Source organism: Salmo salar, chromosome ssa09 (genome assembly GCF_905237065.1).
Source record: "Salmo salar chromosome ssa09, Ssal_v3.1, whole genome shotgun sequence".
NCBI lineage: Eukaryota > Metazoa > Chordata > Actinopteri > Salmoniformes > Salmonidae > Salmo > Salmo salar.
Genome location: NC_059450.1, coordinates 112,644,923 through 112,667,381, shown reverse-complemented (window position 1 = coordinate 112,667,381; position 22,459 = coordinate 112,644,923). Strand labels below are relative to the sequence as shown.

Genomic DNA, 22,459 nt, shown 5'->3' with positions numbered 1-22,459 from the left:
TCATAATGTATTCTAGTCTGTCGACAAAATTCTAATTAAAGGTACACCATATTTAAAGGGATGGATTAAAATAAATGTACTTAAAACCCTATTGAATGAAAACTCCACGAGAAAATCTGTTGGCCAGCAAGTGGGAGGTTTTTCAGTGGTTGAATTAAATGTATTCAGTAGACACAAGGGAACCATGCCTGCAAAGCCTGGTACACGCCTGCATAAGGTAAGTCTGAATACCAACTACTGAGAAGTGCATAGGAAAGGCATAGATTTCTTTAAGTCGAAATTGGGCCCCTGCTGAAAACCCTCCCACTTGCTGGCCAAAAGATTTTCTCTCGTAGAGTTTCCATTCAATAGGGTTTTCAGTACATTTATCTAAAGCCATCCCTTTAAATGTGGTGTACCTTTAATTAGAATTTCCTCGACAGACTCACTAGAATATATGAAGAGAACGGTTCAGAATATTAGGGCTAAATTAAAGAAAGCTATGTAAATACATGCATCTACCCTAATAATCCTCACCAATCATGGAACTGTGATGACAACAGTCGTCGTGAACTGTGCGCCAGGCTCCAGGTTTAAACTGCTATGTACAGTGCATTCGGAAAGTATTCAGACCCCTTCCCTTTTTCCACATTTTGTTACGTTACAACCTTATTCTAAAATGGTTTAAATCAAAATTTGTCCTCCTCAATTCACACACAGTACCCCATAATGACAAAGCGAAAACAGCTTTTTAGAATTTAAAACAGAAATAAACTCGGACAAAACAGAGATGCTTGTTCTAGGTCCCAAGAAACAAAGAGATCTTCTGTTGAATCTGACAATTAATCTGGATGGTTGTACAGTCGTCTCAAATAAAACTGTGAAGGACCTCGGCGTTACTCTGGACCCTGATCTCTCTTTTGAAGAACATATCAAGACTGTTTCAAGGGCAGCTTTTTTCCATCTACGTAACATTGCAAAAATCTGAAACTTTCTGTCCAAAAATGACGTAGAAAAATTAATCCATGCTTTTGTTACTTCTAGGCTGGACTACTGCAATGCTCTACTTTCCGGCTACCCGGATAAAGCACTAAATAAACTTCAGTTAGTGCTAAATACGGCTGCTAGAATCCTGACTAGAACCAAAAAATGTGATCATATTACTCCAGTGCTAGCCTCCCTACACTGGCTTCCTGTTAAGGCAAGGGCTGATTTCAAGGTTTTACTGCTAACCTACAAAGCATTACATGGGCTTGCTCCTACCTATCTTTCCGATTTGGTCCCGCCGTACATACCTACACGTAGGCTACGGTCACAAGACGCAGGCCTCCTAATTGTCCCTAGAATTTCTAAGCAAATGGCTGGAGGTAGGGCTTTCTCCTATAGAGCTCCATTTTTATGGAATGGTCTGCCTACCAATGTGAGAGACGCAGACTCAGTCTCAACCTTTAAGTCTTTACTGAAGACTTATCTCTTCAGTAGGTCCTATGATTAAGTATAGTCTGGCCCAGGAGTGTGAAGGTGAACGGAAAGGCTGGAGCAACGAACCGCCCTTGCTGTCTCTGCCTTGCCGGTTCCCCTCTTTCCACTGGGATTCTCTGCCTCTAACCCTTTTACAGGGGCTGAGTCACTGGCTTACTGGTGTTCTTCCATGCCGTCCATGGGAGGGGTGCGTCACTTGAGTGGGTTGAGTCACTGACGTGGTCTTCCTGTCTGGGTTGGCGCCCCCCCTTGGGTTGTGCCATGGCGGAGATCGTTGTGAGCTATACTCGGCCTTGTCTTAGGACGGTAAGTTGGTGGTTGGAGACATCCCTCTAGTGGTGTGGGGGCTGTGCTTTGGCAAAGTGGGTGGGGTTATATCCTGCCTGTTTGGCCCTGTCTGGGGGTATTATCGGATGGGGCCACAGTGTCTTCTGATCCCTCCTGTCTCAGCCTCCAGTATTTATGCTGCAGTAGTTTATGTGTCGGGGGGCTAGGGTCAGTCTGTTACATCTGGAGTATTTCTCTTGTCTTATCCGGTGTCCTGTGTGAATTTAAATATGCTCTCTCTAATTCTCTCTTTCTGTCTTTCTGTCTTTCTCTCGGACGACCTGAGCCCTAGGACCATGCCTCAGGACTACCTGGTATGATGACTCCTTGCTGTCCCCAGTCCACCTGGCCGTGCTGCTGCTCCAGTTTCAACTGTTCTGCCTGCGGCTATGGAACCCTGACCTGTTCACCGGACGTGCTTGTTGCACCCTCGACAACTACTATGATTATTATTATTTGACCATGCTGGTCATTTATGAACATTTTAACATTTTAACATCTTGACCATGTTCTGTTATAATATCCACCCTGCACAGCCAGAAGAGGACTGGCCACCCCTCATAGCCTGGTTCCTCTCTAGGTTTCTTCCTAGGTTTTTGGCCTTTCTAGGGAGTTTTTACTAAGGAGTTTTTCCTCGGTTTTAGGCTGGGTTTCTGTACAGCCCTTTGAGATATCAGCTGATGTACGAAGGGCTATATAACTCAATTTGATTTGATTTGATTAGAAATACCTTATTTATATAAGTATTCAGACCCTTTGCTATTAGACTCGAAATTGAGCTCAGGTGCATCCTGTTTCCATTGATCATCCTTGAGATGTTTCTACAACTTTATTGAAGTCTGCCTGTGGTAAATTCAATTGATTAGACATGATTTGGAAAGGCACAGTTGACAGTGCATGTCAGAGCAAAAACCAAGACATGAGGTCGAAGGAATCTTCCATAGAGCGCCGAGACAGGATTGTTTTGAGCCACAGATCTGGGGAAGGGTACCAAAACATTTCTGCAGCATTGAAGGTCCCCAAGAACACAGTGGCCTCCATCATTCTTAAATGGAAGAAGTTTGGCACTACGAAGACTCTTCCTAGAGCTGGCCGCCCAGCCAAACTGAGCAATCGGTGGAGAAGGGCCTTGGTCAGGGAGGTGACCAAGAACCCAATGGTCACTCTGACAGAGCTTCAGAGTTCCTCTGTGGAGATGGGAGAACCTTCCAGAAGGACAACCATCTCTGCAGCACTCTACCAATCAGGCCTTTATGGTAGAGTGACCAGACGGAAGCCACTCATCAGTAAAATGCACATGACAGCCCGCTTGGAGTTTGCCAAAAGGCACCTAAAGGACTCTAAGACCATGAGAAATAAGATTCTCTGGTCTGATGAAACCAAGATTGATCTCTTTGGCCTGAAATGCCAAGTGTCTTATCTGGAGGAAACCTAGCACCATCCATACGGTGAAGCATGGTGGTGGCAGCATCATGTAGTGGGGATGCTTTTCAGCAGCAGGTACTGTCCGACTAGTCAGAATCGAGGGAAAGATCAATGGACCAAAGTACAGAGAGATCCTTGATGAAAACCTGCTGCAGAGCGCATTCAGGACCTCAGACTGGGGCGAAGGTTCACCTTCCAACAGAACAACAACTATAAGCACACAGCCAAGACAACGCAGGAGTGGCTTCGGGACAAGTCTCTGAATGTCCTTGAGCGGCCCAGCCAGAGCCCAGACTTGACCCCGATCGTACATCTCTGGAGAGACCTGAAAATAGCTGTGCAGCAACGCTCCCCATCCAACCTGACAGAGCTTGAGAGGATCTGTAGAAAAGAATGGGAGAAACTCCCCAAATACAGGTGTGCCAAGCTTGTAGCGTCATACCCAAGAAGACTCAAGGCTGTAATCGCTGCCAAAGGTGCTTCAACAAAGTACTGAGTAAAGGGTCTGAATACTTATGTAAATGTGATATTTCAATTTATTTTGAATAAATTTGCAAACATTTCTAAAACTTGTTTTTGCTTTGTCATGATGGGGTACTGTGTGTAGATTGATGAGGAAAAAAAACGATTAAATCAATTTTAGAATAAGGCTGTAACGTAACAAAATGTGGAAAAAGTCAAGGAGTCTGAATACTTTCCGAATGCACTGTATGGTCACGTTCCATAATGATTCAAATAGGCTATATGTCCCAAACTATTGCACTTCCTTAGGAACAACTACACGAACATGGCAGAGTAAATAAAGGTCATCTAATAATGGAATGGAATGATGAAAAATTCAGTGACATTTATACATTGAGTATACAAAACATTAACACCTGCTTTTTCCATGCCATAGACTGACCAGCTGAAAGATATGATCCCTTATTGATGTCACTTGTTAAATCCACTTCAAATCAGTGTAGATGAAGGGGAGGAGACAGGTTAAATAAGGATTTTTAATCCTTAAAACATGGATTGTGTGCCATTCAGAGAGTGAATGGGTAAGACAAAATATTTAAGTGCATTTGAACGGGGTATGGTAGTAGGTGCCAGGCACACCCGTTTGAGTGTGTCAAGAACTGCAACACTGCTTGGTTTTTCACATTCAACAGTTTCCTCTGTGTATCAATGGTCCACCACCGAAATGACATCCAGCCAATTTGACACAACTGTGGGTAGCATTGGGGTCAACATGGGCCAGCATCCCTGTGGAACGCTTTTGATCCCTTGTAGTGTCCATGCCCCGACGAATTGAGGCTGTTCTTAGGGCAAAAGAGGAGGGGTGCAAACTCAATATTAGGAAGGTGTTAATGTTTGGTATACTCAGTGTAAATGTACGTGGGTATAACTGACGGTGGCCACTGATAGTGGCTAATATTTAACGGGATACAAATTGTAAAAAATACAGTGCGAAGTCCAGCCACACATTTAAAACATTCTAGAAATCACAAATCAACTTGATTGGTTTGGCGCTATACTATACATTTACACATTGCTACAGAAGTCTATAGCTTGGGTCTCCAAATTGTATCGCAAGTTATAAGGCCAGCATTTCATAAACTTCACTGTGGAAAAGGTGATATGTTGGTTGATATGCTTCAGTTTGCTGCCACGTCTGGTTTCACTTCTCCAGTGACAAAATAGATCTAAATCAATTGTGATTTATATTTACAATCCCCTTATCCAAACAGTTTACTCATTTACCTAGCTCTTATACATTTTTAAATGACAGTGCATGGAGAATGGTGTTGTTTCTATCGGAAAAAATTAAGTAGAGGTTTCAACGGTGGCTCAACCTCATAAATTATGTTGCGCGCAAAGGTCGTGGAATTATGAGGGAATTAAGTCTAAATCAGAATACGGCGTATCTGTAGTCACCTCCGCCACCTTCATTCTCATGCTTAAGTACAGTCAGAACACGATTAGAGAGAAGTGCATACCAAATTAATTACACCCATTTACGTACTGAACTCAGGTCAGAATTAGGAGCTTTGGCGTGCCAGGCTAAGCTTCTCTACTGTTTTGGTCCCGTGGCTATCATATAAGAGCCTGAAGCAAACCAGTACGCATACTGTGTGTGACAGAGCAGAGCAGTGGCGGTTCTAGCTTGTATGGCCCCCCCTTCAGCACTCGATATATCACAAAAGATACAAAATATCAGCATAGTATAAACGTCTCTTAAGTTAGCATTGGAAATTCCCCTTACTGAGCTCAGGACCTAGTCAATACAATCACAGAAAATCTTTATGTCACCTCAATGAAAGTTAACCAAATCAATAATGTGCTAGTTAGGTTGTAATCGTTTTGCTGCAGGCTGCACATATCATGATGAAACTGTGTGAAATGATATCCAATGTTATGTATGCTAGTTGGACAGAAAACAGAATATTGTCGCTGTATGTGTAATAGCATAGCAAGCAACATAGGCTAGTATAACACTTATGTGTTAGCCTGTTTCATTACATGCATCATATTATACTCATAAAGAGACGTCATGGCTGCATACCTTTATCTTTTGCACATTTCTCTTTCCTAAACTGGGCACCTGATGGATTATACCTTTTCTTATCCATTTGTGTTGATTTGGCACTCGAGCATCAATACATTACCCATCCCCCAACATGGTCAACCAAGATTCAAGACTAAATCAATTCACCTGTGTGCAGACTGGTTTTATATTACTCTTAACAATTTCGCACAAACCAGAAAATACATTTAAAAATATGTCCGAAACTATATATTCACAGTATTATGAATGGTGGTTTATTTGGTAGCATTTCGTAGTATGACTGATTTTACTAATTGCATTAGTACTGTACTAAGTTAGGTGCACAATTTGATAGATTCCCCCGCTCACCCTACAGTACCTCGGGCTTCAAGCAGAGTTCTGAGGTCAACCTACCCCGGCCCCATCTCGAACTTCTGAGTAGGAGACCTTCCCAGGCAGTAGCCTGCCTAGCTCAAACTAGAATCAGGGCACCCACTCCGACAAGGTTAATTGACTCAGTCCCACAAGGTGACATATCATTGATGTGACGTGCAAATGAGCGATAGAAAACCGATTGCGCAAATGTCACCATTCAGAATTGTGCGGGCTCCCCGTGCTGCCTTCGGCAAGATGTGGCCCTGGCCGGCTGCCCAAGTCGCCTATACCTAAATCCACCACTGGAGTAGTCTTTAATCTTACTCATTACGGTGCTTCTGTGCAACATCATTTCGCTGACTACCTTTAAGGTAGCAAAAATCTGTAAACTCCTTGGGTGTGCAGACAACTAAACAACTACAACAATAAAATGGAAAAGTTTATATTGTATGGTTTCTAGAGTAAAAGAAAAATCAGTAAACAGCCAAATCTTTATATTACTTTATTCAGTTCAAGATAAAAGTACAGCATCACAATTGTGAAGAGACTTCAATAAAAACCAAAGTGGGGTCTTCATGATATGAGAAAAATCAAGGTTTATTTATTTAAGAGAACGATGGGAAATGGGGAGGGAGACAATGAGTTTCTTTTGACCGTAATTGACCAAATCATTCTATAAAACATTTATGCAACCACCTACACAGAGCCCTGTTCTTAGTGCTCCGGTCATTTTAGCTGTAGTGGCCAGCCTTGTTTAACTGAGGAATGATGCCTTGTCTTTAGAGAACAGAAAACATTAGGACAATCAAGAGTTAAACCTTATGAAAACTTGCAAAAAAAAACAAAAAACATTGCTCATCAGTAATTGGCACAACAATTAAGAGCAATATAGCAAGAGAGATTGTGGACAAATTCTCCCACTGTTCCCCCCTGCGTCAAACAAACAGACCTGTGGATACCATTTGTCTCGGTGTGCAGTTTGAACGAAGTTGCTAACTAGCGTTAGTTCACTTTGGCTCATGAAACTACCTTCATACTGGACACACAAAAAAATGGTATGCCCAAGTTCATCTAACTCCGGGGAAGTAGATACAGGGCATCATTGCCAAAATCAAAGTATCCCCTTAAGTCTAGATAGAAATGAGTAATCCACACCCAATGTTCTCAAACGAATTAAACCATAATTCATTGTGGACACAGGACAGAAAAAGAGGATGGGGTGCTGCACAACAGCTTTTCTGAATACATGAGAAATGTCCCAGGAGAGGAAGCAGCACATGTAAACAAATCTGTGGGTGCCTTAGCCTTGCGGTTCTTCACAAGCAAATAAAACAGCCTTCCTCACCATCTGCTGCAGCAATAGCATGTGTCTAGCACTTAGACAAGCAACCAAGAGATGGCTTGCGTGTTCTGGGTGCTTCGTACAGAGAAACGTGGCAGCGAAAGGGGCCGTGCTAATAGTAACGTTACAGTCAACGGCTATGTATGTACGGGGAGGAATGTGTGGGTCAAACCAGCAATGTTACTTATGCACAGTGGTCAGCATACTGTGCTTAAATGCATGTTTCATCACACTTGGAAACGCAAAAGATTTACAGCGAGGGGAAATTAGAAGCCTGCGCTTTTCTTGGACATTTTATTTTCGGAGTAAAAAAAAAGAACAATAGATGTTAATAGGCGCCATTAATTCTCCATACATCACCATTTCCTCTTCAACATCAATAAATATATTGTGAAAAGTGTTCAATGTCGTGCCATCTTGGGTTTTTGTTTCCTCTGGATAGCCAAGCTTGAGTTGGTTTATGCCAGGGCCAGAACTATGGGGAAAACAGACTGAATCAGAAGAATGACAAGAGGGACTAACGTTCACATTGGGCAACACATTCAGCAGGGCATAACATTGTGGAATACTCAGATATACATAATATAGAAACAGCCTAACAAACATGCTTCTTTGACATGTAGCACAAGGACTTACGGCAACTCTAAGGACATTTATATCAGCAACGTTCCACAACGTGCCAAACTGAACGTGGCCCTATGAGGAGACTTCATAGAAGATGGACAGTGTACTATACTTACCACGTATAGCTTCCTGGGCAAAGTACTTAACATCCATATCGGTGTCTGTGGCTAGTTTCTCCAGGACCGGTTTCACCTCGGTCTGCAGGGCACTGAGGAAAATAAAAGGTTTCAGACAAAGCACTCCTTTTCCCCACACTCCCATGCCATAATGGATTAGCCGAGTGCTAGAATTAAGCATGGACATCTGGGTCATGTTCAATAGACGCAAAACATACTGTGACGGAATAACAAATGAGCATCCTTACTGGACCAGTTCAAGCAAGAGCCTCCTCCGTTTCAAAATATTTTCTCCCATTTTGTGCCTACTGAACACAACCCTGATGTAGACTGTGTACAATTCATTGGAGATGGTTGTTCAGGTATGCCTGAACGATATGAACGAGGGCTTTGTGGTGGATGAGGACCTACCTGCTGTCCAGGACAGGGCCTATCTTCTGGAGGGACTTGGCCACATTGAAGCGCACATTGGCCACCTGGTCGTTGGACATCTTGAGGACCACGGGCAGCATATGCTTAGTGGTGATGTCCTGGCCACAGGCCTCAGACAGCGACTGGGGTGGATGGCACGGAAACCAACAACGCATAAACAAATGATTGTTAGACAAGTGACTAAGTTGCTCTGGATAAGAGCATCTGATAAATGCCTAAAATATCAGGATGTAAAATAAGTCATGATAAAACAGTATGATTTAGTTTAAAAACAAACGTTTTTCAAAAATGGCTTGGTTTAAATCCATCTGAGGTTTAATGACATGAGCTCTATACTACGAATCAGGTTTAAAAGGTAAGCGAGGTAACTTTGGTCAACTGAGTTTAACGCGGGATAACCGGTCATACGAAAGTGTCTCACCTTTTAGCCAGGTACATTTCTATGCAAAGAATCCTTCATAACTAACCTGCTCCAGGGCAGACCGCTAACTCCACTTACCCTGAATGAAATGACAGAGCCGCGAGGTGAGGACCACTGAAATCAGATTCCCTCCCTTTCTCAAAGATTGCGTCATCCGCTTAATTTGAGGAAGACGACCGATTCAATATTTTATGAATCAAATGTGTTAATAGTAATAAAATACACATCACACATTTAGTGTGACAGCATTTATTTGAAAGTTCACGCACAGTAAAACATTTGTATGACTTAATACAATCATTTTATTGATGGGGGGGGAACCGTTTGTGCATTGTGCTTTTCAATGCACTAATGATACGTAATAAAATACCCACTTCTAATATCCTATTTTACACCATAGCCTGCAAAATTTGTAAGATCTTCTTTCCTGTTGATTTCGGCAAAAGTGAAAATGTGGCATTGACTCGCCCATGGATTGATGGTTCAGCGTCAACTCAATGAATAGTTTGGCGTTCATCTACCCACGTGTGACATGCACGCGAAGGTACAAACCACTTTATTTGGTGGCAGCTACATGATCAATATCCACCTTGGTAATATGGCTAGCTTTATAAAAACCTGAGTAGATCTAGCTTCCATCTTAGTATAAGCCTATGGTCTCTGAGGGTTTGTGTGTGGTGTGAAGGTCAGGAGGACTCACATTGATGCAGAAGAGGGTGGTCATCCTGTGCAGGTAGTTGGGGTCGTTGGCCATACCCAGCACCTTGGGCACGATGGTGTTCTGGGCCCACTCGGCTCCAAACTTCTCCACCAGCTTCATCAAGTTACAGGTGGCTGCCTCGCGGATCGCGTATACTGTCGACAACACAAACACGCTTAGAGACCTTGGCCTGTAGAACTAGATAGAAATTAGGACTAGTAGTATATTTGTTGTAGTTGTCAGGAGGAAAAAAAAGCTATTTTGGTAAAGGAAAGCCCTGACACTATAATATTAATTGAACTAGGTAGACCTATTGACAAGCATTTCTCAATTGAAATGGCAATCTTACCAAAAAAGAAAATGTGTACAAAACTCAATTATACAGATCAAAGTTCAATTTATACATCGAAACTCTACAAGAGTAGGCAGTCAGTACAATACTCAGTAAAAACCTCGAATACCCAGCCCTTAAATGTTTGCCAGGATTCTTGGTTCTTTTGAGCTCTTCCCATTCCAGTTTGGCAGCCATCTTTGGATTATTGTCACGTTTGTTTGCCTTGTAACAAATAAATATTGGCAAAAATCCCATTCGCATGGAAAACATGTCCATCAGTAAACATGGCTAAAGAGGCTAGTGACTGCAGAACTGCTGAAAACACTCAATTGTGCCCAGAATACAGTGACTTGACATCTGGGTACACACAAGCCTGATAATCGATACTAGCTGTTGGACAAAGAGTGGGAGACCAGGGGGCCTGGGTACAACACATTTCTAAACCACTGATTAACCGAACCCTATTTGGCCCCTAATACAGACATAAACAGACTGCTAGAGAACCACGTTGTGGTTAGAAGAACCATGCCAATAGCCTGTGGAGCCACAATGGGATATTAAAACCTGTGTGACACTGGCCGTGTCCAAAAATCAGTCTTACCAACTTCTTACTAAAACTACATACTGTGTGCTAATCATACTACTTTGAACGTACTGTTTAGTATAAAATGTATGTGATAGGCCAAAAGAGATGCAATCTTGCTGTTGAAGGCTTTATGTACAGGTTGGCTGATAATGATTATGAACGGTCAGATTGCAGCTTCTCGTCATTGTTGCTGACTAAGACAGGAATCGTAGGTGGCTCTCGGTCCAGCTCGTTGTGTTGATACCATGTCTTGTTTTGACAGATGTTATGCAGTACTTCCCCTATATTCAATTAGCATAAATGTGAAATGCAAACACCCCTCCCCACTCCAAATTTGCCAGGTACTCACTGATATGCATAAAATGGATATACCTGCAAGAAAGTGGTCAATAAGGGGGTCAAAAACATAGTACCAGTCCAAAGTTTGGACACCTACTCATTCAAGGGTTCTTTATTTTTACTATTTTCTACATTGTAGAAAAATAGTGAAGACATCAAAACTATGAAATAACATTTGAATCATGTAGTAAACCCCCCCCCCCCCCCCCCCAAAAGAGAAAAAAGTAAGGTGGTAAATCAAAATATATTTTACATTTGAGATTCTTCAAAGTAGCCAACCTTAACACTCTTGGCATTCTCTCAACCAGCTTCACCTAGAATGTTTTTCCAACAGTCTTGATGGAGTTCCCACATATGCTGAGCACGTTGGCTGCTTTTCCTTCACTCTGCGGTCCAACTCATCCCAAACCATCTCAATTGGGTTGAGGTCGGGTGATTGTGGAGGCCAGGTCATCTGATGCAGCACTCCATCACTCATCTTTTTGGTCAAATAGCCCTTACACAGCCTGGGGGTGTGTTGGGTCATTGTCCTGTTGAAAAACAAATGATCGTCCACTAAGCGCAAACCAGATGGGATGGCATATCGCTGCAGAATGCTATGGTAGCCATGCTGGTTAAATGTGCCTTGAATTCCAAATAAATCATTGACCGTGTCACCAGCAAAGCACCCCGACACACCACCTCCTCCATGCTTCACGGTGGGAACCACACATGCGGAGATCCGTTCACCTACTCTGCGTCTCACAAAGACACGGCGGATGGAACCAGGAATCTCAAACTTTGACTCATCAGACCAAATGACAGATTTCCACCAGTCTAATGTCCATTGTTTGTGTTTCTTGGCCTAAGCAAGTCTCTTCTTCTTATTGGTGTCCTTTAGAAGTGGTTTGTTTGAAGCAATTCGACCATGAAGGCCTGATTCACACAGTCTCCTCTGAACAGCTGCTGTTGAGATGTCTGTTACTTGAACTGAAGCATTTATTTGGTCTGCAATTTGAGGCTGGTAACTTATGAACTTATCCTCTGCGGAAGAGGTAACTCTGGGTCTTCCTTTCCTGTGGAGGTCCTCATGAGAGAGTTATCATAGCACTTGGATGTTTTTGCAACTGCACTTCAAAGTTCTTGACATTTTCCCGGATTGACTGACCTTCATGTCTTAAAGTAATGATGGACTGTCGTTTCTCTTTGCTTATTTGAGCTGTTCTTGCCATAATATGGACTTGGTCTTTTATCAAATCTTCTGTATTCCCCCCCACCTTCTCACAACACAACCGATTGGCTCAAATGCATTAAGGAATTCCACAAACTAACAAGGCACACCTGTTAATTGAAATGCATTCCAGGTGACCATCTCATGAAGCTGGTTGAGAGAATGCCAAGAGTGTGCAAAGCTGTCAAGGCAAAGGGTGGCTACTTTGAAGAATCTCAAATATATTTTGAGGAACACTTTTTTGGTTACTACATGATTCCATGAGTCATTTCATAGTTGTCATACCTTCACTATTATTCTACTATGTAGAACATATTAAAAATAAACATCCTTGAATGAGAAGGTGTCCAAGCTTGACTGGTGTGTGTGTGTGTATTTTTATTTTTCCAGGTAATATACCACATCTTCTATCTGAAATTGGTATTTGAGTAACTCAGATAGCACAACTGGGCATAAGCAATTGCAAAAACTTCACATTTTCTCTCAGCCCCATGGCAAAATGTGTTGAACTGCAGAAAATTGGCTTGAAAACAAATCATCTCTGCTGTCAAGAAAGCATAACATGTCGGTCAGAGACAGCACTACGTGTCCTCCACGTTAACTTTGCCACCGCTACTGAAAAAAAACGAAGGGAAACTCACGTCTAAGCTAATATGGCAAACATTAGTTAGCAAGCTAACCAACAACTGTAACAATGTTTGAGAGACAAGTGCTCATTGTGTAAATGTATTTATGTTCCAATAAACATTTGGAGACTAAATACAGTCAACAGTCTAAACCAGAGTCCCCACCAGATCTGACCCCTAGTTGGGCAAGCAACGGTTTTGTTGCTAAACGACCAACCCGTCTCAAGAACAATCTAAAAAAGGGAGCAGGTAAAAAATACATTCTGCTGACATTAAAGGCAGAGCGAAGAGACGAAGCCAACAAGGTCTCCATATCACATGCAAATCAAACCAGCGCATTCAAAAGACCAAAAATATGTAAACTGCTAGATGTGCCTATTTTCAGAGTGGGGTTGTTACAATACCAACAATGTGATAACAGGCCAAGTATCACCGGTATCGTGATAACCAGGGTCTGTCCCACCCCCCCAGGATGCCTGTTCCCGTATTCTATACATTCTGCACAAAAACCTGTCCCTGATAGTCACATCTCTACTCAATACAACATTGAATTTAACTTAACAGAAAAGGCTACTGCATAAAATAGCTGATTTGCTCATATCCAAATGCCTTCCTGTTACGGTGTATTACAGTATGGTTTGTATCCTAATTGGCACCCGATTGCCTATATAGTGCACTACTTTTTATTAGAGCCCTATGGGTATTGGACTCCCGAGAGGCGCAGCGGTCTAAGGCCCTGCATCTCAGTGCTAGAGGTGTCACTACAGACCCTGGTTCAATTCCAGGCTATATCACAACTGACTTGCCTAGTTAAATAAAAAAATTAAGTAGTGCACAATATAGGGGATATGGTGCCATTTGGGTTGCAGACTACTGCAGTAGTTTTCCCATTCTATCCATCTCAGCTACAGAGGAGGGCAGCATGCAATTAAGGAGAGAGAATTTGGCTTCTCCCAGTCTAAGTCACTGGGTTGTCATCAGACCTTTGTCATTGGCACAGCCGTGAGGCTTAGAGAGAGCTGCAGCCTGACGAGTCTCCATCTCTGCCCCACAAACCACATAGGATGCATGGGAGGAGGGAAGCAGTGAGAGCTTAGAGAGCAGCATGGGACACGATCCTTCTGGGACGTGACCCCACCTCTGTCCAATGGAGAGGACACCAACTACTGACTAAGCGCACAGAGGACAAATGCATTGAAAAGTGGTCTTACCGTGGTCAATGAGCCATGCCATGCAGAGGGTGTTCAGCTTCTCATCAAAGAACTCCACTCCCTGGAGAAGAGCGATTAGGAGAGAATACTTTTCTAAAACATTTTCATATCCAAACATTAAGCAACATTATTATTGAATAGGGTTCCAATTCAACCAAAAATGTAGTTCTCAGAAAGCAAAAATAAAGCTATCCGAATTACTTACAATCTGCATAGCTCTTTTTTACAAATTCATGGATGATATTAGTGACGAGCACATATGCATGGCACGAGGCAGATGTAGGCCACAGACAGATGTGTGATTAGGGGGAAGGGAGGATGTGACAGGTCTTCTGAGGTGGGACTGGAGGGGGCTCTGATCAAAAGTTTTGCACTATATAGGGAAAAGGGTGCAAGGGCTCTAGTTCCAAGTAGAGCACCATGTAGGGAATAGGGCGCCGTTTGGGGATGCAGCCGCTGACTCACCAGCTGTCCGGCCAACAGGGGCATATACTCGATAATGGCCAGGCGGACCCTCCACTTTGCGTCCTCGGCCAGCTCCACGATAGCAGGCAGCAGCGACTGGGAGAGCTGGCGGATGCCGATCACCTCGTTGACACAGTCCAGGTTGGAGATGATGTTGAGGCGCACCTCAGGGCACTGCAGGACAAGAGAGAGGGATCTCTTGTTTAAGTTGTGGGGACAATTACATTTCATATGTCTGTCTTCCTTTAAGAATGAAAGCCATTTTATTTCAAGCGGTCTTAAAAAGTGGGGAAAAAAATCATTGTGACAGCTATTGCATCCCCATCTGCTTATAATGATGCCTATCTTGGCTCCAATCTCGACATGACATTAGCAACAAAGGCTAAACGAATTGCCAAAGACCTTACGCCAGTCCCTTGATTCTTAGCCTCAGAATGTGCACACAGATTTCACATCAAGCATTTTGTGACCCTAATAGGAGATGACAGAGATACCAGCCAGCTGAGATACTAAACATTTGGAGTAGAAATATTGAAGAATACAGATATTTTTTTATATCCGTGAGTCATTTGGGGTGTTTCGCACCTCGGTTGTCCGTTCTGACTGTAATCCTTTATGACATAAACCCTGTCAAGTCAGCTTTGTCTGCGAGGCAAACTAGAACATCTTTTAATAGGAAGGCTGTCAGGGCAATTTCCCTCATCTACCCAAACCTTCCACTCTGGTATTAATAAGCCACCAGAGATACGTAAATGTGTCGGCTAATGCCGACATCTTACTTCAACAGGATTTTACATGTGATACACGTTACATTTAGGAAGGATATGTCAGAAATAAACCACACGTCACTAAAAATCACATCAAATAGCCTAGCACCACTAGAACAAATGTCACCAGGGAAAAGGTTCAAACCCTATATGGGTCATCCCTAGGTTTTTACTCCGGTAGGGAGCCAGCCAGGTACATCTGATCCTGCACCAGGTCAATAGCATTAGAGGATATTAAGAGGGTTATCAGACTAGACACGTGAGACATTTCTCCAAGTTCAGGCAGTCCCCCCCACCCATTTGGTACTTAATGAATAGAACGAGTAGGAGCAGTAGTGACTGGTGTTACCTCATCCTTGAGCTGGGCCAGGAACAGAGGCAGCAGGTGCTCCACTGTGTTGTCTTTACCCAGGATGGTGGACAGGCCCATGATGACAGAGGCCAGGGCAGACTTCACGTGCTGGCTGGTGTCAGACACCAGTTCCTGTCAGAGGAGAAAGAGTCAGATATTGCAGTGGACAGTGACAGCAAATCTGGTATTTTAAAATAGAGGGGTAGAAACTAGCCTCTGTGTTGAAATGAATCATCAATTTACTCAAGCTGACCCGGCACTGAATTGTCCTGTGTGGCTCAGTTGGTTGAGAATGGCGCTTGCAACACCAGGGTTGTGGGTTCGATTCCCACGGGGGGGGGGGAGATTAGGAAAATGTATGCACTACAGTAAGTCGCTCTGGATAAGATCATGTGCTAAATAACTAAAATGTGAAAGCATTTATTTTATAGGTTGGGGATGTTCCTAGAAGAGATGTTTTTCCCCAACAAAATATATTTTCTAAATAAAAGGGTATTATTTAAACTCAGGAACCAACCAGTGAGTTCCAACACTTCGACAGAATAGGAATGATGTGGTGGTTTGGAAGTAATTTAGAATACAACAGTGCCCCCTGCTGTCCAAAGGCTATACTGAGCACAACTCCTCATCTAGCCATAGACCCCAACCTACAAAAGCACCATATCCTCATGGCTCACGTATAGAAAGTACGTCAAAAACAACCAGTTCCTCAGTTTAACACCTCAGTACAGACACTCATGCTAAAAATTGATTTGTGGGTGTAAAAATATCTGCTACTTCCGCACACAAGAAATTGATTGACATGCGTTATTGTCGAGACTTCAGAACACAACATCTTTTATTTTTTAGACAAGTGATTTTGTTTTGGCCCCTTCGTGAGTCATGGGTGCTCAGAATTACTTCCATCGAGTGAGAAATTGACAGGTCAAAGAAACCTGCATACGTAAGTTAGCAGAATAAAAAAGGGATAAAAGTGAACAGTGACTTTTTTTTACCTTGACACAGGACAAAATGTGAGTCATGATGATGGTCTCTCTGCTGTCTTCTGGAAGGTTCTCGCAAAACTCTGAGGACAGAAATGGGGATTGTAAATACCGTGGTATATTAGACGGTAAAAGCTTCTCATTCAAACCATTATTTCAACATAGGCTTTATGACTGGCAGATAGCATCCTGACACTCACCCTTGACCTTTTTGGCGGCAGCGGATCGGACCTCAGCCTCACAGTCCTTGAGCAGGTTCTGGAAGGCTGGGACGAGGTCGTTCTTGGTGATCTCTGGGCCCACTGCTTTCTGGAGCTGGAGTCAGAGACAAGGCATTTAACACCCACCACTAAACCTGTGTGTGAGACTCCATTACCAACACACTTAACTGATGGGATTCAAGTTGGGAACACACAGGCTACAAAGTCCATAATAGCAAGGGGGAAGTGCACACAACGATTTGCCATTGCCAGGCTTTAATTTGTGTGGATGTTTCCTGCCAACTTAAATTGGTTGAGGGAACTTCTACCACAAACTACGGGCATGGCCATTAACATGCAGCAGAGCTCTCCATCTACGGCTCTGACCATCCCCCTTTTAAACTTGCTCTGATTTGCTGATCAACACACTAATCTAATGGGATTTTGGGTTGGGAACATACGCTACCAAAGTTCATGGTCGCAAGGGAGAAAGTGGTAGAAGACCTTTCAGTAAGTGTGGTGCACAAAAAAAAACATTGCTAAGCTTTAATTTGTGAGAGGTTGCCTGAAAGCTTTTATATTGATTGACTGAACTTCTATAACATTATGAAACAGTGGCAATATGACCCATTGTATACTAAATGACAAGAGGTCATATGGGCTAGAAATCAATGGATTAGTGTAGTGAATGTAAGTGGTAAAGAAAACAATAAGAACGTTCTACGCTGGGGGACTATGAACATTACAGGCCCCCATAACTGTCCTGCTATCCATGTCCACTCTACTCTACTCCCCCTTGGATTGTATTACTTAAGTTCAATACAGTAATGCACTGAAAATATAACTCCTCCTAGACAAAAATTTGAGCAATTGCATCTGCCAAATCTCTCAATTTGGCACAACATTTTTACTGATAGGCAGTTTTAAAGTGACCATATGTGAAGCACTGAATATCAGCCCCCCCATTACATCCATTCCAGGTTCAGTAAAGCAGCAAATATTTTTCATCCATTATGGCTACATGCAACACATCAATGTTTCCACATGCTGACCTCAGAGAACTTGTCAGCCACCATATAGCGGACCCTCCAGGACTTATCCTCGGCGGCCTGGCGCAGGGTGGGCATCACCAGGGTCTCAAGGTCCTCCTGGGGCAGCAGCGAGGCGATGCTCACACAAGCTTCCACGGCCAGCAGGCGCACTGAGTCCTACAGGTGGGTGGGGGGGGACGACGACCATGGGATTATTAGCGATTCTGTACCAATTTAATAAAATACTGTCGCAACACCATAGAAATTCATAGAGGGAACACGCAATTCCCCATGGGCCGGATTTCATGGTGTAACTGCTGAGGCGTTGGGTTAACAATAGCTAGACCTGGTTTTGAGTCCCAGTTGGGGCAACCTATTGAAGTCACTGAAATATGACTGTTCTAAGCCCATTCAATATTCATCCATCCCCATTCAAAAACATCTAATTTGTATGGCCATGATATTTCCATTGGCAACAAGCCATTCGATTTAGCAAATGGCTGGAAGAATTCCACGCACTTCCCACCGCAATGTTACAGGACACCCCGTGTGCGTGTTTCCAGTACATGCATGTACCTGCTCATCAGAGGCCAGTGCGGTGAAGAGGGAGATGATGTCACTCTTGACATAGTCCAGCTCCAGAACCTTGGCGAATTCCCCAAGCTTGGACGCTGCGGCGCGGCGCACCATGGGAGTGTCATCTGAGCACAGAGTGCGGAAATGCCTGTGGAGAGGACACCCCGCCCACCGTCAGACCATAAATCCATTGGATTGGCTCTACAGAAGACTGTAGTTAATCATCCCAATTTGATTGACTTGGGCCTGCAAGGCTAGTATGTGACTACAGAAGGTGGGTGCATTGGACCCCTGATATGAGAAAGTAATGTCAGCACCTCTAATATTTCAATCCCATTGGAATCTTAGTTAATCAGGTCTAAGCTATATCCCGCCTGATATAGCTACTCACTGGCGTATTTCAGCCTTGACGGTGCTGGACACGCGGGGGTAGCAGACGCTGAACAGGCCACAGGCGGAGGTGCGGGAGGTGAACCAGTCACCACTGGCCAGCCTCTTCACCAGGGGCTCAAAGTGCACCTCCAGGTCCACAGGAGAGTGCTCCTGGGAGATCTTACGCAGAGACTCTACCGCCTTGTCTCGCACAACCGTTTCCTCCACGGTAGCCAGGCTCTCCAGCGGCGGCTGCAGAGAAAGACACAGGGACATAAATGTGCGTATGTGTAGCTGACTGGATAAGTAAAAATAGGGTGTTGTCAGGTCTGTTGCATATCTGTATGCATTATATGCTCATGGACAGATTTTGTTTGCAACAGATACGTACCAGCAGACAGTGAACATATTCAGGGCCTCCCACCAGCATGGTGAAGTTGCCCAGCTGCTCAGCCAAGGCAAGAAGCACCTCATCCTCATCATAGATGGTGTCTACAAGAGGTCAGGTGTGAAACATAATTAAAAGGGTGGGCGACAACTCATAATGATTGCTCTAACTTGGGTCTTAATTTTAGGACATACAGTGCATTCGGAAAGTATTCAGACACTGGCCTCAATCTACACACAATACCACATAATGACAAAGCAAAAATAAGAGAAATTTTTGCAAGTTCATAAAAGTGAAATATCACTTTCACACAACTACTCAGATCCTTTACTCAGTACTTTGTTGAAGCACCTTTGGCAGCGATTAAAGGCTAGAGTATTCTTGAGAATGACGCTACAAGCTTGGCACACCTGTATTTGGGGAGTTCCTCCCATTCCTCTCTGCAGATCCTCTCAAGCTGTTAGGTTGGATGCAAGGCTATTTTCAGGGCTCTCCAAAGATGTTTGATCGGGTTCAAGTCTGAGCTCTGGCTAGGCCACTCAAGGACATTCAGAGACTTATCCCGAAGCCAATCTTGCGTTGTCTTGGCTTTGTGCTTAGGGTTGTTGTCCTGTTGGAAGGTGAACCTTCTCCCCAGTCAGAGGTCCTGAGAAGGTTTTCCTCAAGGATCACTCTGTACTTTGCTCCGTTCATCTTTCCCTCGATCCTGACTAGTCTCCCAGTCCCTTCCGCTAAAAAACATCCCCACAGCATGATGCTGCCACCACCATGCTTTACCGTAGGGATGGTGCCATGTTTACTCCAGACATGACATTTGGCATCTTGGCACAAACCAATATTGGTTTCATCAGACCAGAGAATCTTATTTTGGCAAACTCCAAGCAGGCTATCATGTGCCTTTTACTGAGGAGTGGCTTACGTCTGGCCACTATCATGAAAGGCCTGATTGGTAGAGTGCTGCTGAGATGGTGGTCCTTCTGGATGGTTCTCCCCCATCTCCACAGAGGACCTCTGTCAGAGTGACCATCAGGTTCTTGGTCATCTCCCTGACCAAGGCCCTTCTCCCCCGATTTCCCAGTTTGGCCAGCTCTAGGAAGAGTCTTGGTGTTTCCAAACGTATTTCATTTAGTAATGACGGAGGCCACTGTGTTCTTTGGGAGCTTCAATCCTGCAGAAATGTTTTGGTACCCTTCCCCAGATCTGTGCCTCAACACAATCCTGTCTCAGAGCTCTATGGACAATTCCGTCGACCTGAAGGCTTGGTTTTTGCTCTGGCATGCACTGTGGGACCTTAGACAGGTGTGTGCCTTCCCAAATCCATTTCAATCAATTAACCATAGGTGGACTCCAATCAAGTTGTAGAAACAGCTCAAAGATGATCAACGGAAACAGGATACACCTGAGCTCAATTTCTAGTCTCAGAGAAAAGGGTCTGAATACTTATGTGAATAAGGTATTTATTTTACATTTTCAAACACTTCTAAAAACCTGTTTTCGCTTTGTCATTATGGGGTATGGTGTGTAAATTGATGAAGAACATTATGTATTTAATCCATTTTAGAATAAGGCTGTAACATAAAATGTGGGAAAAGTCAAGGGGTCTGAATACTTTGAATGCACTGTACCTGTGAGAAAGGGGAGGAGTTCAGTGCGGGTCCTCTCCACTCCCAGGGCCAGTGCGATGGTAGACAGCTTCTTGATGCTGTTCAGTCGCAGCTTGGAAAGTAGACAATACCAGGTAATGTTATTACATGAAACTTACAAGAGATGCCACCATTATCTATAAAAACCATCTTAGCGTTTCAGTATGGCCAACTAAAAATACTATTTCAGACGTGAGCACATTCCCATGTAGATGCCTTCCTATGAACATGACAACCTTTTACTAGTGTATAGAAAATCGGTGTTTTTGAAATGATTTCAGCGACACCAAAGCAAGATGCAGATATAGTACATAACTAACCATGTCAGTAGTTACCTAGATAACTAGTTTGTTACAATAATGATAGTCTCACAACCATTACCAGGGTGGAGCTGGATGACCGACGGGTACAACAAGGAAGGAAGCTATGTAGTTAACATTAGCAGCTATTGACATGAGTTTACAGTAAAGTTGTGTTAAGTGTACATTTTGATATTTCAGTAACAAAATAAAGTAGATAGGTGCCTCTGCAAGTTAACATGCGAATTTGACCACCTAGTTAGATGACGTTTATTAACTAGTTAAGGTAGTTAGCTGCTAACTAGCATAGTGATACAGTAGCCCAGCAAACTAACGTTAGGTAGTTACTAACGTTAGGTCACTTGGTTAACGTTAGCTAACACCAGTTAGTTATACACGGCAGTAACTAAATACGACATGCAGCTATTCCGTTTGATATTTATCACACCAAGAAACACGCTAACGTTAGCTATCTAGTTAGCCAGACTGGGTGCGCCAGGCAGACTTCACGAACAGGCCAAGGCAAGGGGCCTCGGGATGTAAGGTACGGTTAGGTAGCTATCCTTTTTGAAATCAGACATGTTTGAGTAAAACAAAACACCACCAATATAATACCTCGTATGAACACAGCATTTGTGATTACCTGCACATCCTCATTACGAAGCTCGTCAATGAGCACGGCGATGGGGTAGAGAGAATCATCTCCATCAGCTCCTGCCATTTTAGATTTGTGTTGCAGTAAGCCAAAAGCGAATTACTAGGATTCTCCTTTCTCTACGGCGTTTTATTGTTGTCACTAAGTAATAAACCCCGCCTATTTCTACCATTTATCTTCTTAAAATCTCGTTTTAAACCAGACCCCAACTTTATGGCTAACCCTACACTTTGATTAAGAGCAAAAGCTTATTTTTTTCACCCCTTTTTACGATATAGCCAATTTTGACTGTGTGGCTGTGGTAACGAGTGGAAACCGACTTTTATTTTGGAAGGCGTGAGAGTATGATACCGGTAGTTGATGTTCTCGCTGGATTTGAAAGTTGACAAAAAGGCCCCAGAGCCTGTGTAGGGATCTGAGAAGACATTTGAATAAGACTGAGCATTTATTATTATTTTTTTAAGTTTACGTATTATCATTGAGTATATTCAGAGTGGAAAAGGCGAGAGGGATAACTTGGTCCGAAATCTGGCCTCCCCAGCAGGTTACGTTTTTCGTCTTTTTCGCTTACCTAGCAAGGAGTATTTGTAAGGAGGTCAATGAGCGAGTCTTGAATAAATCCCCACAGCGGGGTGTCATTAATACCCATAACACCTAGCGGTCAAACAG

General features: G+C 43.3%; 1 protein-coding gene across 2 annotated transcripts; it reads right to left on the bottom strand.

Annotated features, from left to right (window-relative positions):
• Positions 1–6,605: 6,605 nt before the first annotated feature.
• On the bottom strand, positions 6,606–22,380 carry LOC106612458 (serine/threonine-protein phosphatase 2A 65 kDa regulatory subunit A beta isoform). 2 transcript variants are annotated; one of them, XM_045724332.1, is made up of 15 exons: positions 22,362–22,380; positions 20,819–20,909; positions 19,197–19,297; positions 18,825–19,057; positions 18,434–18,581; positions 17,879–18,034; positions 16,827–16,941; positions 16,639–16,709; positions 15,641–15,775; positions 14,525–14,698; positions 14,060–14,120; positions 9,754–9,908; positions 8,612–8,754; positions 8,201–8,292; positions 6,606–7,935 (listed from the first exon to the last, which is right to left on the bottom strand). In XM_045724332.1, the coding sequence occupies exons 3-15, from the start codon at positions 19,233–19,235 to the stop codon at positions 7,919–7,921; spliced, it is 1,539 nt and encodes a 512-aa protein (XP_045580288.1). In that variant the 5' UTR covers positions 19,236–19,297; positions 20,819–20,909; positions 22,362–22,380; the 3' UTR covers positions 6,606–7,918. The 2 variants fall into 2 exon arrangements, with proteins under 2 accessions (XP_045580288.1, XP_014069078.1); XM_014213603.2 differs by lacking the exon at positions 22,362–22,380 and adding an exon at positions 21,779–22,104.
• Between the last annotated feature and the right edge of the window lie 79 nt (positions 22,381–22,459).